This window comes from Lepidochelys olivacea, assembly GCF_965140295.1.
Source record: "Lepidochelys olivacea isolate rLepOli2 genome assembly, chromosome: 14".
Taxonomy (NCBI): Eukaryota; Metazoa; Chordata; order Testudines; family Cheloniidae; genus Lepidochelys; species Lepidochelys olivacea.
The window spans coordinates 9,487,141-9,502,391 of NC_140424.1; the positions used below are offsets into that span (position 1 = coordinate 9,487,141).

General features: G+C 47.2%; 1 protein-coding gene across 1 annotated transcript; it reads left to right on the plus strand.

Moving 5' to 3' along the window:
* Positions 1–4,750: 4,750 nt before the first annotated feature.
* On the plus strand, positions 4,751–12,680 carry COPRS (coordinator of PRMT5 and differentiation stimulator). Its single transcript, XM_084647062.1, has 4 exons — positions 4,751–4,942; positions 8,075–8,162; positions 8,938–9,192; positions 11,981–12,680. The coding sequence occupies exons 1-4, from the start codon at positions 4,880–4,882 to the stop codon at positions 12,148–12,150; spliced, it is 576 nt and encodes a 191-aa protein (XP_084503188.1). The 5' UTR covers positions 4,751–4,879; the 3' UTR covers positions 12,151–12,680.
* The last annotated feature ends 2,571 nt before the right edge of the window (positions 12,681–15,251 follow it).

Sequence of the window (15,251 nt, forward strand, 5' to 3'; positions counted from 1 at the left end):
GGGCTGGTTTAAAACAGTTGGCAGGCTGGATCCGACCCATGGGTCTTAGTTTGTCCACCCCTTTTGTAGAGAGATTCTTCCGAATCTCGGAGACTAACAGTTTTCATTTTAGGAACAGATCTATTGAAAGGCACTAACCATTCCTTACTTTTTAATTTAAATTATTTTGATTGTTAATTCCTGGTGCTATTTGTTCCAGCTGTGCTCTGAAAACATAATTTTCATGATGCAGTCCAACTTTTAATTCTCTCTCTCAAGACTGAATTTTGATGTCTCAACCTTTGATTTTCTTGGTTAACGTTAGTGAATTGCTGTGTTAACTGTTAACAGTAAATTTTCTTCCATTAAGTTGCCTCTTTCGACTGCAAGCCTTGAAATGTCTTCCTAGTTCCTAGAAAGCGACATTAGAAGTGCCCCTAAAACTATCAGAAGGACTAGGATGCAGATGTTTTTTCTTCCACTTCATGGTCTCTTGAGGCACCACAAAATAAGGCAGCAGGATTAGCTTTCTCCAACCAGTAATCCATTCTCATCATCAACTGCCTATAAAATATGATTCAGTTTTTATGGCACTCTGCTACACTAAAGTGTTTTTAATTTTACAGGAAAACCTACAATTAAAGAATCTACACACCATCACTCACATAAAATCAGATACAAGCAAATAACTGTTTCAATAGAGTAGCTTGTTCAGAGCACAGATACATCCAAATCTTGCCACCACTTCCTCTAAAACATGTCCAAGATACATGCTTTTCTCTGGCCCAAGCCCTGGGCCAGGCCCCCTACTCCTCCTGCTTTTGTGTGTGCTGTTTGTTTTTTGTTTTATAGCTGCTGCCTCTGTGGCATCCCTCACACCCACATTGCACGCTGGCCTCCAGTCTATTTAAAATCTACCTGCCTACCCATTTATACCATGTCACCCTTTTCTCAATCCCTCTACCTGCTTCCTCTTTTCTACTACATAAAGTTTGTTTTAGTCTTCATTAAACATTTAAAAAGCTTTCTGCCCCTTTTGAAAATGGGATGAAGGCATCAGAGTTGGGGAGGGAATATTGCCCAAAGGATAGAGCCCTGGACTAGAGTCAGACTTGGGTTTTATTCCCTCCTCTGCCACTGGCCTGCTGAGTGACCTGGGGCAAGTCACTTCACCTCTCGGAAACTCCATTTCCCCATCTGTAAAATGGGGATAATACTGGCCTGCGTAAAGCACTCTGAGATCTACTGATGAAAAGCACAGTATAAGAGCTTGGTATAAGTCACTTACGTGCTTTGAAAATTTTACCCTCACTTTTTTTTAAAGCCCACTAGCTGCAACAATGACAGTCCTGACCTCCAGCCTTTCTGCTTCTTCGTGCTTGCTGTCCTACCACCCTTTTCTCCCTGGCATGCCCTCCCTGATCTAGTCTGTAAAGCCACTTCCCACTCCTTTGAATCCCTCTTCAAGGTGCACATCTACCAGGAGCCTTCCAACTAGTCATGGCTAGAGAGAGGGACAGTGAGGATTGCTGAAGTTGTGCATGCAGCTAGCACTTTTTAAAACAAGATGATGTTTTTTCTAGAAGATACGCTCTAGGATTTTTTCCCATGAGTTCTCTGTTTGTTAGGTTCGCCCTTAAACTGGAGCCATTACACAGTACCATAATACAAATAGTATAGAACCAATAGTGCAAACCAACTTTTATAAAAGCTCACTTCTACTAATCTCTGGTGCAGCTTCTGCCATTCCTGGAGAAAAGGTGCAGAATTTTCTAATATAGACAAGGCCTGTGACTGCATCCTTTGGGGGCAGGAACTGTGGCTTGCACAAGGATGAAAAGTGTTGGTGCTTGGCTGTTAATAACATCTATTTCTGTCTGAAAGGGACTTGCCATGAAATATCAAGACTTTAGTGGCCATGGGATTTTTAAACCAAATTTGATTTGACACAGTTTAAGGTTTGATTGTTTGTTTCTTACAGTAATTCAATCTTGGCTGCTGCACGGTGCACAAAACAATATCTAAGACCTACTAGCCCAGAATTTTTTCCTTTTTATTTTTTTGTATTTAAAGATGATTGCAGTCAGGCAAGGCTAAGGATGAACAGCGAGAAGACAACTCCAGAGCAAATAAAATTGGTCTTCTCCCCCACTCATGGCTTATTTTGGCATTCATGAATGACCTTGTTTTCAGAAAGCAGTAATTAGTTTGCACGGTGTAAACAATAGAATAAACTGAAACCTAAAACTGAAACCACCACTGCCAGGATCCATCTTGGGTTTTCCAATACACCTTTTTCTTGTACAACACACACATTCTTCATTGTCCTCCATTCGTTATCTGTTTCTGTATTTTATATTTACTAGGCCAAATTTACCAATGATAACAGAGATTTAGGTATCTGTAGATATTCCATCAGCTTGATTTTCAGTGGGTGTGTAACATGGGCAGGGCTGCTGAACATCTTTATTTTACACATTGGCAATAGTTTTCTCCCTTGGTGTATAAATTACTTATTTTGCACACCGCAGGGATAGAATAGGAAAAGCAACCAATTAAGATGTAAAATAACACTCCTCTTTGCCTGTCTTTCCGCTCCTAGTTTGCACTCCTTACCATGTTCCACGCATTTTGTATACATTGTGCATGCCAAGGTGGTGCAAGTTACACTGCTTTACCAGTTGCACACACTTCTAACCAATTTACACCCCTGTGTTGTCCTAGCTGAATTTGCCCTAAAGACTTCCAGTAGCATCCCTTGGCCAATGTTTAGTCTTGACCGGAGTGCAGTGCAGATCTACTGTTAGTGTATGGTCAGTAACCATTTTAGGGAAGGTTTATAGGCAGCAGAAAGTAGATACAGCTTCATCTCACCAGGAACTTACCACTCTGGCTCAATTTCCACTTCATGGACAGGGAGTGGGAGGAATCTTTCTGAGCTGGACTTCACTCTCTCACCTTGGATTTTTCCTGTGAAAGCAGAAACAGGTGCAACTGCAAATTAAATGTCTTCAGTTAGAGGGTTTTTTATGTTCAGGTGCTGTGCTGCTTTATGGACAAGTATGGCTTCCCCAGGCAAATAAACCAGGTGCTCACAGGATCCAGTAGGTAAGAAAAAGGAGCAGATCTCTCCCTTTCCTTCAGAGGAGTGGCTCAAATGGAGAAGTTTACTCTTGGCCACTAATTAAAGGTACAGTACAGATTAAAGAGGTATCTCTTATGAGTTACTCGCAGTTACATACAGTACTGGCTAAAAGGCTACTGGGGTAGAATTTGAAACTGGGCTGTCAGCTCTAGAGAACAGCATAGGTGCTGGAACGAGGGGTGCTGCTGCACCCCCCCGGCTTGAGGTGGCTTCTGTTATATACAGGGTTTACAGTTGGGTTCAGTGGCTCTTAGCGCCCCCACTATAAAAATTGTTCCAGTGCCCCTGGAGAGCAGTGAGGTACTGCCCCTTTATAAGGGAAGAAGGGAAAAGAGCAGGGCCACACTACCCTCCCCTGAACAGCTAGTGTCCTGAAGAAGGGCCCCAGCACAATGGCAATCAGCATGAGAAGCTCTCCTATGCCCCAGTAATTACAGAGCACTGACAGAACCCCTCAGCATACACATGCTAGCCCACAGATGTTTCTCTTGCAGGGGAAGGCAGTGTGGGCTAATAGACCACAGAAGACCTGGGGGGTTGATTTCCAGCTCTGCTACTGGGCTGCTGGATGACCTTGGGCAAGTCACTTCCTCTCTTTGTGTCTCTGTAAAATGGGGATAAAGGCTCTAAATTCCACAAAGTGCTTAGAGCTGCAAAGTAAAGAGCTAGGTGTCAGTATTATTACCTGGCTAAAGAACAGAGGCAGTCGTTACCCAAGCCCTACCATTGTACTACATTAACTGAGTACTACAGGCCGAGTGAGCTCTTGGGAAAACTCTCCTTCCCACCTCACACCAACCCATGGTAAGAGCATCTGTCCCATGCAGGCTTTTCGCCTGCTATATCAACTGGCCATGCAGCTAGCAGCCACAGCTCAGGAAGCCATGACTACGATGTAGTGAAGTGGGCCCTACAGTGCTGGAAAGGAAAGCTCCCTAGATAAATCTCCGCTCGCTCCGGTTGATTAAAAATAAAATCTCATTCATTTCCTTATGGGAAAACCATTACAGCCCTGTCTCCTAATCCCATGGTTGCTGCTGTAGTCAGTATAAACATGCTAACATTTTCTATTTGCGAAGATTCAGCTTTTTAGGTCTTGTGTTGGTGGCATCAGAGTGGTCCTGAGACCAGACTGCCACGTTAGACTCCAGGGCTGCCCTCTTTGGCCATTGAGGCTCTATTCCCGGGCGGAACATTAGTCTAGAGACAATCCATTATTTGCTCGACGCTGACCTGGTGCTTAGGGCTGCACCAGGCAGAGAGAGGACAGGGGCCCCGCCTGCCTTGCAGAAGGTAGGAATGAAAAACCAACTTCTTTTTTGATGATGGGGCGGGGGGTGGGTGGGGAGGAAGAGTCTTTCTGAAGCAGGGTTAGCTGCTGTGGTGGAAAGGAACAATAAAGGCTTGCAGGTGAGTTTACCTGTAGACATATTGCTAACAACCAGGGGCTGTGAATAACCCGAGGCAGTGGGGCGGGGAGGGGCTTCCCCATTCCCCATGGTTGGAGGGCTGGGGGGGGGGAGGGGTGGTGCTGTAGTGCCTCTCCCCCCCCGCGGCTCGGGCTCGGGCTCGGGCTCAGCGTACCCCCCCCGCCCGCACGTGCTTCCCTCCACTCCCGCCGCCGCTGGTTGGCTGCCCGGTGTTGCCGTGTGGCCGGCCGCGTGGCGAGCCCCGTGCGGGGGTGGGGGGCGCGCGCGGCGCAGCAGGTCCCCGGCCCGGGGCCTCCGTGGAGGGGCGGGGCAGCCTCAGCCGGGGATGGAGGGGCCGGGGGGGCGGCAGCGGGAAGACGATCCGCTGGAGCCGCTCCTAGGCCCAGAGGTGAGAAGCAGCGGGGAGCCTGGCGAGTGTGGGGAGGGGGGACAGTGGGGGGTGTGCAGGGGGAGAGGAGTAGTGGGGGTGTGTGTGGGGGAGGGTAGGGTCTGGGGAGGGGGGACAGTGGGGGGTGTGCAGGGGGAGAGGAGTAGTGGGGGTGTGGGGTGGGGAGGGTCAGGTCTGGGGAGGGGGGACAGTGGGGGGTGTGCAGGGGGAGAGGAGCAGTGGGGGTGTGTGTGGGGGAGGGTAGGGTCTGGGGAGGGGGGACAGTGGGGGGTGTGCAGGGGGAGAGCAGTGGGGGTGTGGGGGGGAGGGTAGGGTCTGGGGAGGGGGGACAGTGGGGGGTGTGCAGGGGGAGAGGAGCAGTGGGGGTGTGTGCGGGGGACGGGAGGGCCTGGAGGGGGGACAGTGGGGGGTGTGCAGGGGGAGAGGAGCAGTGGGGGTGTGGGGTGGGGTGGGGAGGGTCAGGTCTGGGGAGGGGGGACAGTGGGGGGTGTGCAGGGGGAGAGGAGCAGTGGGGGTGTGTGGGGGGGAGGGGAGGGTCTGGGGAGGGGGGACAGTGGGGGGTGTGCAGGGGGAGAGGAGCAGTGGGGGTGTGCACAGGGGGAGGGTTGGGTCTGGGGAGGGGGGACAGTGGGGGGTGTGCAGGGGGAGAGGAGCAGTGGGGGTGTGTGCGGGGGACGGGAGGGCCTGGAGGGGGGACAGTGGGGGGTGTGCAGGGGGAGAGGAGCAGTGGGGGTGTGCACAGGGGGAGGGTCAGGTCTGGGGAGGGGGGACAGTGGGGGGTGTGCAGGGGGAGAGGAGCGGTGGGGGTGTGTGGGGGAGGGTCAGGTCTGGGGAGGGGGGACAGTGGGGGGTGTGCAGGGGGAGAGGAGCAGTGGGGGTGTGGGGTGGGGAGGGTTAGGTCTGGGGAGGGGGTACAGTGGGGGGTGTGCAGGGGGAGAGGAGCAGTGGGTGTGTGTGTGGGGGAGGGTCAGGTCTGGGGAGGGGGGACAGTGGGGGGTGTGCAGGGGGAGAGGAGCGGTGGGGGTGTGCACAGGGGGAGGGTTGGGTCTGGGGAGGGGGGACAGTAGGGGGTGTGCACAGGGGGAGGGTCGGGTCTGGGGAGGGGGGACAGTGGGGAGTGTGCAGGGGAGAGGAGCAGTGGGGTGTGTGCACAGGAGGGCCTGGGGAGGGGGGGACAGTGGGGTGTGTGCAGGGGGAGAGGAGCAGTGGGGGGGTGAGGGTCTGGGGAGGGAGGACAGTGGGGGGTGTGAAGGGGAGAGGCGCAGTGGGGGTGCGTGCGGGGGAGGGTCTGGGGAGGAGGGACAGTGGGGGGTGTGCAGGGGGAGAGGCGCAGTGAGGGTGTGTGCAGGGGAGGGTCTGGGGGGGACAGTGGGGGGGTGCAGGGGGAGAGGAGCAGTGGGGGTGTGTGTGGGGGAGGAGAAGGTCTGGGGAGGGGGGACAGTGGGGGGTGTGCAGGGGGAGGGGGGACAGTGGGGGGTGTGCAGGGGAGAGGAGCAGTGGGGATGTGGGGGGGGAGGGGAGGGTCTGGGGGGGACAGGGTGTGTGCAGGGGGAGAGGAGCAGTGGGGGGGTGTGCGGGGGAGGATGTTTTAGACCCTTCAGGCTGATTTTCTTACTTGGGTTTATGTCTGGCAGAAATATAAAGTTCTTAATGAAAATTGTGAAAAGGGCTAAATGATGTTTGGGCTGATGCAAAACTCCTGGGAGCTGTTCAGGTCTCTGGCAATGTGCAGAACGTTGTTGGACTTTTTTTGGTAATTTTAACTTGTTAGGTTCACAGAGTTGATGCTTGGCTATACATATATTTGTGTGTGTAACTGATACTAAATTTTCCCTTGGAGAGAGTGGAAATAGGGGCTGTTTTCCTTGTCTGTTACTGGAAACAAGATTGGTTTCAGAGTAGCAGCCGTGTTAGTCTGTATTCGCAAAAAGAAAAGGAGTACTAGTGGCACCTTAGAGACTAACCAATTTATTTGAGCATGCTACGGTGCCACAAGTACTCCTTTTTCTTTTTGGAAACAAGGTTGTTATTTTCTAGCAGAGGGAAGAAATATAGTGTCTTCTAATCTTTCCCAGATATAAAATTTGAACCAAGGGTCATTGTCACAATAGGAAGGCTTGCTGTTAGAGCTGCAGTAGCTGCTTCCTGATGTAGAATGGGGGATATATTACTAGTTGAGAACTTGCATACTAAGGAACCTGTAAGTTACTATTCATAGGCCATTGACTTCAGTAGAGCACCACAAAGGTGTAGGGGTCAGCCTGCACAGGGTGACTTGCAGGATGGAAGCTATATAAACACACAGAATGTAGCCCCTACCGTTTATCTTCTCCCTTCATCTATCACTAACTTTGGACCATCCCCACATCCTTCCTCTTTGACTAAGTCCTGTTGCTCACAACTGGCCTTAAGCCCAAGGTATGTAGTCAGTTGCTCAGAGTTTCATGCATATCTGGAAACTCACAAGCTGGCTTGATCTCTTTCACTACCCTTCCCTGGACTACTGGACTGGTGAAGAGGTGCTGTTGCTATGCCATATTCCACTTGTCTCCACTTTGGTGTTGGTACCAGTGTGGGAGACAGTTCTCCAGCAGAACTTTACTTGTCTCTATTGTACCAGTGAAACCAGAGTGAGCAGCCCAGTTTCCTTTCTGTCTTACGCTTCCCAGCTTTGGGGCCTGTGGAAAAGGGCAGCTCTGCTCCTGGAGAAACTTAGTTTCTCTCTTTCTGTCCTTTACCTTTCCCCAAGTCTTCTGGCTGCTAGAATGGGATCAGATACTCTTTCTCTCCCCCAGCATCTGGGCTCCTGTGGAGGGGTTAGGTTTCCATTCCATTAACTCTCCCTCTTCCCTCTTTGCTCATAGCTTTTCCAGCCAGTTGCAGTTCTAAAATTGATTTGTGTTGATTTCACTGCTTCCCACAGGATTCTGAACAGCAGTGGTGAAACTGGCCACAGGCTGCTGTTTTCTCGATGCTGGAGCTGTCTGTGGGCTTATTTAAAATGAAATCTTAACTTGGGCATAGGTAGATCGCTTGGGTCCCCTGATTCACTTTGGAACAGGAGTCTCACTGTATAGGAGTCTAAGGAGCAAAGCTACTGAAACCTTTAAAACCGTATTTCTGCTTTTTTAGATAACGGTGCCTGCAGGTGACTGCACATGTCATGAGGAAGAAGAACTTGTGAAGGGAGGGACAGTTGTGAATTGGAGGCCTAGAAAAGGTATGCAGGGAAAAAGGCATTAAATCAGAACAAGGTGAAAAAGAATAGTTACTAATGCTGTCTGCTAGGAGAGGCCAACAAAGCTGTGTAGTACTTATGGGTGGGAAACTTCTTCTTGAGTGAACTCTGCTAAATTATTTTTGCCCATTTTCCGTGCATCCCTAGATAGAGGAACACTTGATCAATATTGCAAAACAAATTCCTGTTGTTGTGGAGGCTCCAGCTGGAGTTATTCAACAAACCTCCCCTTGAAGGATGTGAGGAGGCAGTGGTGATGATGAAACAGGACTGTAAGTTCTAAACATCAGCCTAAGGTGCAAAGTTCAGACCCAGACTTTGGGTTCAGACCATTAGAGAGAGAAACCACCAGCTGTGAAATTCAGTTTGGGGGAGTTTGAAGCTAGTGATGGGATTCAGGCCATCTATAATGTATTCCAAACATAGGAAATATCTGACACCCAGAGTAATATTAGTGTGGTATTAAATACACACACACACGAAATTGGACTTATTATAATTAGATAGAATTGATGCCTCTTCTTGTGTTACAGAATTTTATTCCTTCTGCAGCCTCAGCACAGCATAATGGGTTGGTGGTAGATTTCTGTCTGTAGCTGTAGCTTGCAGAAGTGTTGTTGTCTTCCTGGGCTTTGTTCAAAACAGGTCTGTGTTCACAAAGTGTCTTTGTGTTGAACTACTGCATGGTATTAAAGCATTTTCACTACCCCAGTTTATGTCCTAAGTATCTCTGTTGGCAATTTCTGTCGTATTACAGGCTGTTTGGCAAGGAACGTTTCTGATGGCGAGTCTCACCAGAGTAGATTTTCTGGTTGCCCGTGCTATGAAAGTGACACTGCTCATTCAGATTCCTCAGGGCCTCCCATTAAATGGCTTGGTGACTTAGATGACTTCCAGAGTGACCTTGAGGACTGGGAGTTGGATGCATCTTTCCCTGAGCTGAAAATTGATTCTCAGTACGAGGAAGAGGACTGGGATAAAGAATTGGAGGATGCTGAATGTAATCCATATGGTAGGTGCAGATTTTCTTATGCTTTCATCAAGCCTAGGACTTTAAGTGGATGGAGAGAGTGCTTTTCCTGAGAGCCCATTTAAATAGTTCCACATTCTCCTGTTTTGAGCATTTGGTAGTGACACCCTTTGACTGCTTTCTGTCTACCTTGTTTCAGAGTAGCAGCCGTGTTAGTCTGTATTCGCAAAAAGAAAAGGAGGACTTGTGGCACCTTAGAGACTAACCAATTTATTAGAGCATAAGCTTTCGTGAGCTACAGCTCACTTCCTCAGATGCATATCGTGGAAACTGCAGCAGGCTTTATATATACACAGAGAATATGAAACAATACCTATTCCCACCCCACTGTCCTGCTGGTAATAGCTTATCTAAAGTGATTTCCAGCACAAATCCAGGTTTTCTCACCCTCCACCCCCCCACACAAATTCACTCTCCTGCTGGTGATAGCCCGTCCAAAGTGACAACTCTTTACACAATGTGCATGACAATCAAGCTGGGCTATTTCCTGCATAAATCCAGGTTCTCACATCCCCCCACCCCCATACACACAGAAACTCACTCTCCTGCTGGTAATAGCTCATCCAAACTGACCACTCTTCAAGTTAAAGTGGGGTGGGAATAGGTATTGTTTCATATTCTCTGTGTATATATAAAGCCTGCTGCAGTTTCCACGATATGCATCTGAGGAAGTGAGCTGTAGCTCACGAAAGCTTATGCTCTAATAAATTGGTTAGTCTCTAAGGTGCCACAAGTCCTCCTTTTCTTTTTGTCTACCTTGTGTGTTTGTGATGCACAGTTGTACCTAGGTTTTAAATACAGTAGTTTAAAAGAAACATTGTTGTGTTCAAATGTGACAGCCTTGGTTCTTTCCTTGGCCAGTGGGGTTCTTATTGGATGCTACTGCAAGAGAAAAATCTGCACATTTATGTGTGGAGTTACTTTGGGGTTTGACCTTTATAAATCTTGTATATTGCTCTGGAACAGGAGAGATGGGCTCCTCCTGACTTTCAGTGGTGGGGAATACAGTAGCTGAGAGCCCTCTGACTGAAGGACCCTTCTCCTTCCCTCCTGAGAGATTCACCATGGGCTTTGTCAGTCATGTTCCTGTAGAGCACAGCGGTGTTGGAGGGTTGTATAAAGAGACAAAGTCGCTGACCTGAACGTGTTCCTTTACAAGCCAATCCTGCAAACACACATGAGCAACTTTACTCTGACAAGCAGTCCCACTGACTTCTCTAAGAGTAGCCAAGTGAGTAAACTTGCTTGTGTTTGTGTTTCTAGGATGCATCCCTGAAAGCTCCACAGTTAGGGGCTTCTCCGTTGAATTTCTGAGAACCCTGAACATCCACTGCAGTTAGTGGGAGACGAGAGCAATTAGTGCCTTACCAGCGTGGACACTTCAGTTAGCAAACTGATGGGGTGTTTAACGAATAACCCATCGAGAATTTGTAGATTAGCAGTAGGACCGGCTCATTCTGTCTCTTTGTCATTCTCTTTCTCTCTCGGAATTTGTACAAATCAAACAATTCCCTCTTTGCCTGGGAGGTATTGATTCTTCTGGCTGTTTTGTTTAATAGCATTTATCTTTCCTTTTATATATGACTGCAGCATTCAGTTGAGTTCCATAGGTTAATGGCAGAAAAGTCTAGGCTAGCCTCCTTAGAATTCCTATAGACCCTTTGTAGTGCTGGGTTAACTAAGGTGTGGATAACTGTGTTGGTATGTTTCCCTCTGGGTTAGCCTCAGAGCAGATGAGACTAAATATTGGGTGTGTGCACATCCACCCACACACGCTTTTTTAAAATCTTTGGTCCTACCGAGAGCTTGATTAGCAGTTGGCACAAGGACTGATCCCTATTCACTTACAGCCAGCTTATCTGATCCACGACTCATGCCCTGCAAGCGCACACAAATCTAGAATTGGAGGGGAAGCCCTGACTGTGACTTGAATGACATTGAGCTCTTCTGTCTAGAGTTTTTTAATCTCCACAAATCACCATCCATTTGGTCTGCCCTGCAGCCATTTTTTAATTTATTTTCTGGATCAGCCTGTTTTGGTGCTTTGTTTCTCAACACCACTGAAAAGTTGTTGGTGGGAATGCTGCACTGCTTATGGCTTTTTATCGCCCATGGTTCCCTGATGTCTCTGGTGGCAGCAGCCAGATGGCATTATCCTATTTATTTGCAAACCCCCTTGCATGTTTACAGTGGATCCTGCTGTGTCTTTGTGGCACGTCTGTTAAGATATTTTATTTTAATCAAGCTAGTTGTAGGCTAGAGAATGAACTGGGTCAGCACTAGCTCCCTACCCCATTTCCAACTTCCCCCACTTTTGACCTTGATCCAACAAAGTGTTCCTCACATGTTGCTGGCAGGTTGATGGAGGAGGCAGAAAGGGAAAAGAGGCTGTTAGGTACCAGCGAGAGCACAGGAGGAGTTGTGATGTAGTGGGGGTGAGAGCCCTATGTGGCTGCATAGACCAGAAAAGGGAAGGATGATCTTGTGCTTAAGGCTCGGGACTCTGAGCCAGGAGTTCTGGGTTCTGTTCCGAGCTCTGTCACAGGCTTTCTGTGAGATCTTGGGCAGGTAATTTACTGAAGCTTCTCTATCTGTATCACCAGATGTACAGAGGTTTTGTAGGTTTCATGCAGTAATGTTGGTCAGCCAAACTGACATTCCTGCACTGATGCAAATAACTTGCTGTGACAAACCCTCTGTAGTGATAGCCAATGTGGAGTGTTCTAACGCAGTTTAATAACACTCTCCTATTTTTTAAAATCCTCTTTAGACGCGGAAGATATCGACTGTGGTAGTCTTCAGGAAAATTATCTATTGGCATCATGTGCATGGCAAGAAGAATCATTGTATAACCCCATGTGTCACCACGCAGCTCCACTCGCTCTGAGTTCGCCAAATAGAATGGCTGAGGTTGGCCAGTTTGATGATGCAGATGACTGAGGTTTGCCCCTGTTCAGGGTCACACTTGACAAATTGGACTTTGCTCCATTGCCGGGATGCAATGCAATGTGGGGTTCCTTCACCTAGCCTATTGGGTTCCAAAGAGAGCTTTTCTGAAAACTTTCTTTGAGAATGTTATTGAGCTGCAAATCCACTGATCATGATCAACTGGAGAGAGGATCTCAGACTGGATGCTAACCATAGGGATCTTTGCAGTTTTGTAGCATGTTTTATTTTCATGTTTTTTAAAGAAAAAAAAAAAAGCTGTCTGGGAAGAATGATTTTTAAACTTTGGCTCGATAATAAGCTCGGAATAAGCCAGTTCTAATATGGATCTCATCTGTGTAATTTTATTTTTTTTCTCTTTTTTTATTTGGCATTAATCATTGAGTTGAGCTGGGATTAAATTTTTCTGTCCTTCTTACAGATTATACATCATAAGTAGCATGACCAAGTTGTGTTTGAAGTTCAGGTCTTCTGATGGGCTGCGGGGAATGTACCGTTTGACAGTATCAGTTATGAGAAATACAGAGTGCTTCATTGTTTACACAGATTATTTTTTGTCTATCATTACAAACATGGGGCACTGCAGAATCAAATATCAACAAGAGCCCTCGTTCATGATTTACTCATGTTGCTGTGCACTTATGCGAACAATCCCATCATAGTTAGTGGGACTACTCACGTGAATACGAACTGCATAGTTGGGGCCCTAGTGAAAGTAGCTTTGAATGTGCCAAGGCGACTGGCCCCTTTAAAAGGGAGTGGAGTCCAGCACACATGTGATTGATTACCTGCTGACCAATTGCAGGGTATTCCAAGGGAGGATCTCCATGTGCTCTGCAGATCATGAGTTAGCTTTGCCACGCTGCTGTGGAGCAGGAAGTTGTTGTGCTACAAATGAGGAAACAAAGGTGCAGAATGGTTAAGTGATGTGACCCTAGGCAAGTCAGTGGCAGAGCAGGGACTAGAACTAGATCTCTGGCCGCCTGGTCTTTGCCTTGGAGTTAATGCAAATGACTACAAGTGAGGAATAAGTATACAGAACTGGTAAATTTACAGGACCGTTGTTTAAAAACAAAACAAAAAACCATTAATTAGGCTGCAGTTTTAAAGCTAATATGTTGTAGGAACTCTGCATTGACCCTGAAAGTGCAATGCCTATATCAACACCCTAAGGATGACTTTTATGTTGTGTTGCCCTTAGGTTGCTTCACCATTCATTGTTCTAGACTGAAACAAAGTAACAAACAGCTGCAGAAAAATTCATTCAGTTGGGTGGTGAGGGGAATAGGTGGTGTGATAATTGATTTCTTTCTACTGGGATCAATAGTACTGCTAAGAACCTACAGGGGAATTGTTCTACCTTCTAAACTGTCACAAGGTGAGCAATTCCAGGATAAATCCTAGCACCTACCCCACAGCCTGCATAAGTGGGGAACAGAAACCTAGTGATGGGCCTGTAGCAAGCTAAAGCCATTCCCATCTTGTCCCCTTCATGGAGGGGTTAGTTATTTCTCCCACAGTTAGTCCATAACATCTGTGGTGCCATGGTGCAGCCTGTGGGGCTCCCCACATCCTGCTGCTCCTCTGCAGAGCAGAAAAGCGCTAGTTGCACTCCCTAGGGTGTGGAGACTGGCCCTTTTCTAAATCAGGTGTAAAACTCTGTTTTGCTGGGGAATTAGCGTTCAGCAATGGTTAGTGGCCACAGCCACCTCTGAGCTAGAATAAGAGTTGTGGGTGCTCAGTGGTTTACAGGATCAGGCATATATAATGTGTTAAATCTGGAAGATAGAGAAACCAAGTCTAAATATCAAGCTAGAGCAGAGGTTCTCAGACTTCTGTACTGGTGACCCCTTTCACACAGCAAGCCTCTGAGTGTGACACCCCCCCCCCATACATTAAAAACACTTTTTTATATATTTAACACCATTATACATGCTGGAGGCAAAGCAGGGTTTGGGGTGGAGTCTGACAGCTCGTGACCCCCCATGTAATAACCTCGTGACCCCCTGAGGGGTCCTGACCCCAAGTTTGAGAACCCCAAGCTGGGGAGAGCATAACTACTCAAAAGTGGCTCACAGTCCACGTTAAAAAGGCCACTTTGCGTTCTCATATCGATGCTGCAACAACACTGCCATGTTGTGAGGGTTAAAATGTCCTCAGACAGAACTTTTTTGTTTCCTTTGTGGGGCATTCTTCACTTAAATTCCTGCTGTGGCCGGCAGCACATAGTGCCGGCCTGCAGAGGGCAGCAAAAGGACAAGTCAGTGAATGTTTTTATTGGCAGCAAGTTTCAGATCAACAGCTGGATGGATTTCCAACATCCTGATATTCGGAAGTGTTTGGATCTGGGTTCAGTCTAGCTCTACTGTTTAGCCTTCTGCCACTGTGAGCTTGATTTATAGCATTTTCTTTAGTTTCCTATTTTTAAAAATCCCCCGTAAATTACACTTACAGGACATTAGTGAGACAGGATGGGTGAAGTAATGTCTTTGATTGGACCAATGTCTGATTGTGAGAGAGACAAGCTTTTGAGCCACACAGAGCTCTTCTTCAGGTCTGGGAAAGGTACTCCGATGCAGCTACAACTGCATTGCATATCTATAGGACAGAAATTTCTACCACTATTTAAAACATGAGAAGAGACAAGGACATTGTATGATTTTTAGCTTATTGTGTAATTACTGCCCTTGTGGGTAAAGTCCCAAAAGGTTTAATAAAGATGAAACCAACAGAGTTCTATAAAAATGAAATAGCTTTCTTTAGAAATTATGTCAAAAAACCTATAGTACTGAATCTTGTTGCAGGATTCTGTAGATTGGTGTTGAAATTCTATAGAAAATTAATCCCTTTTACTCTACAAGCATTAGCCCATGTGCTTCAGAAATGGTAGGACACATCTCAAATCTAATTTGAATTTAAATCTGGAGCTTGTCAACACATGCATATTAATCTGGAATAATGTGTGATGTGAATTTAAAGTGAATTAACTATTCCTGAATAAGAGCATCCACACATGGATTTAATCAGAAATAGCTATTGTGGAATTACTCTTCTTGTAAACAGGAGCCTTTATACTGCTATGCTTTTAATTGGAA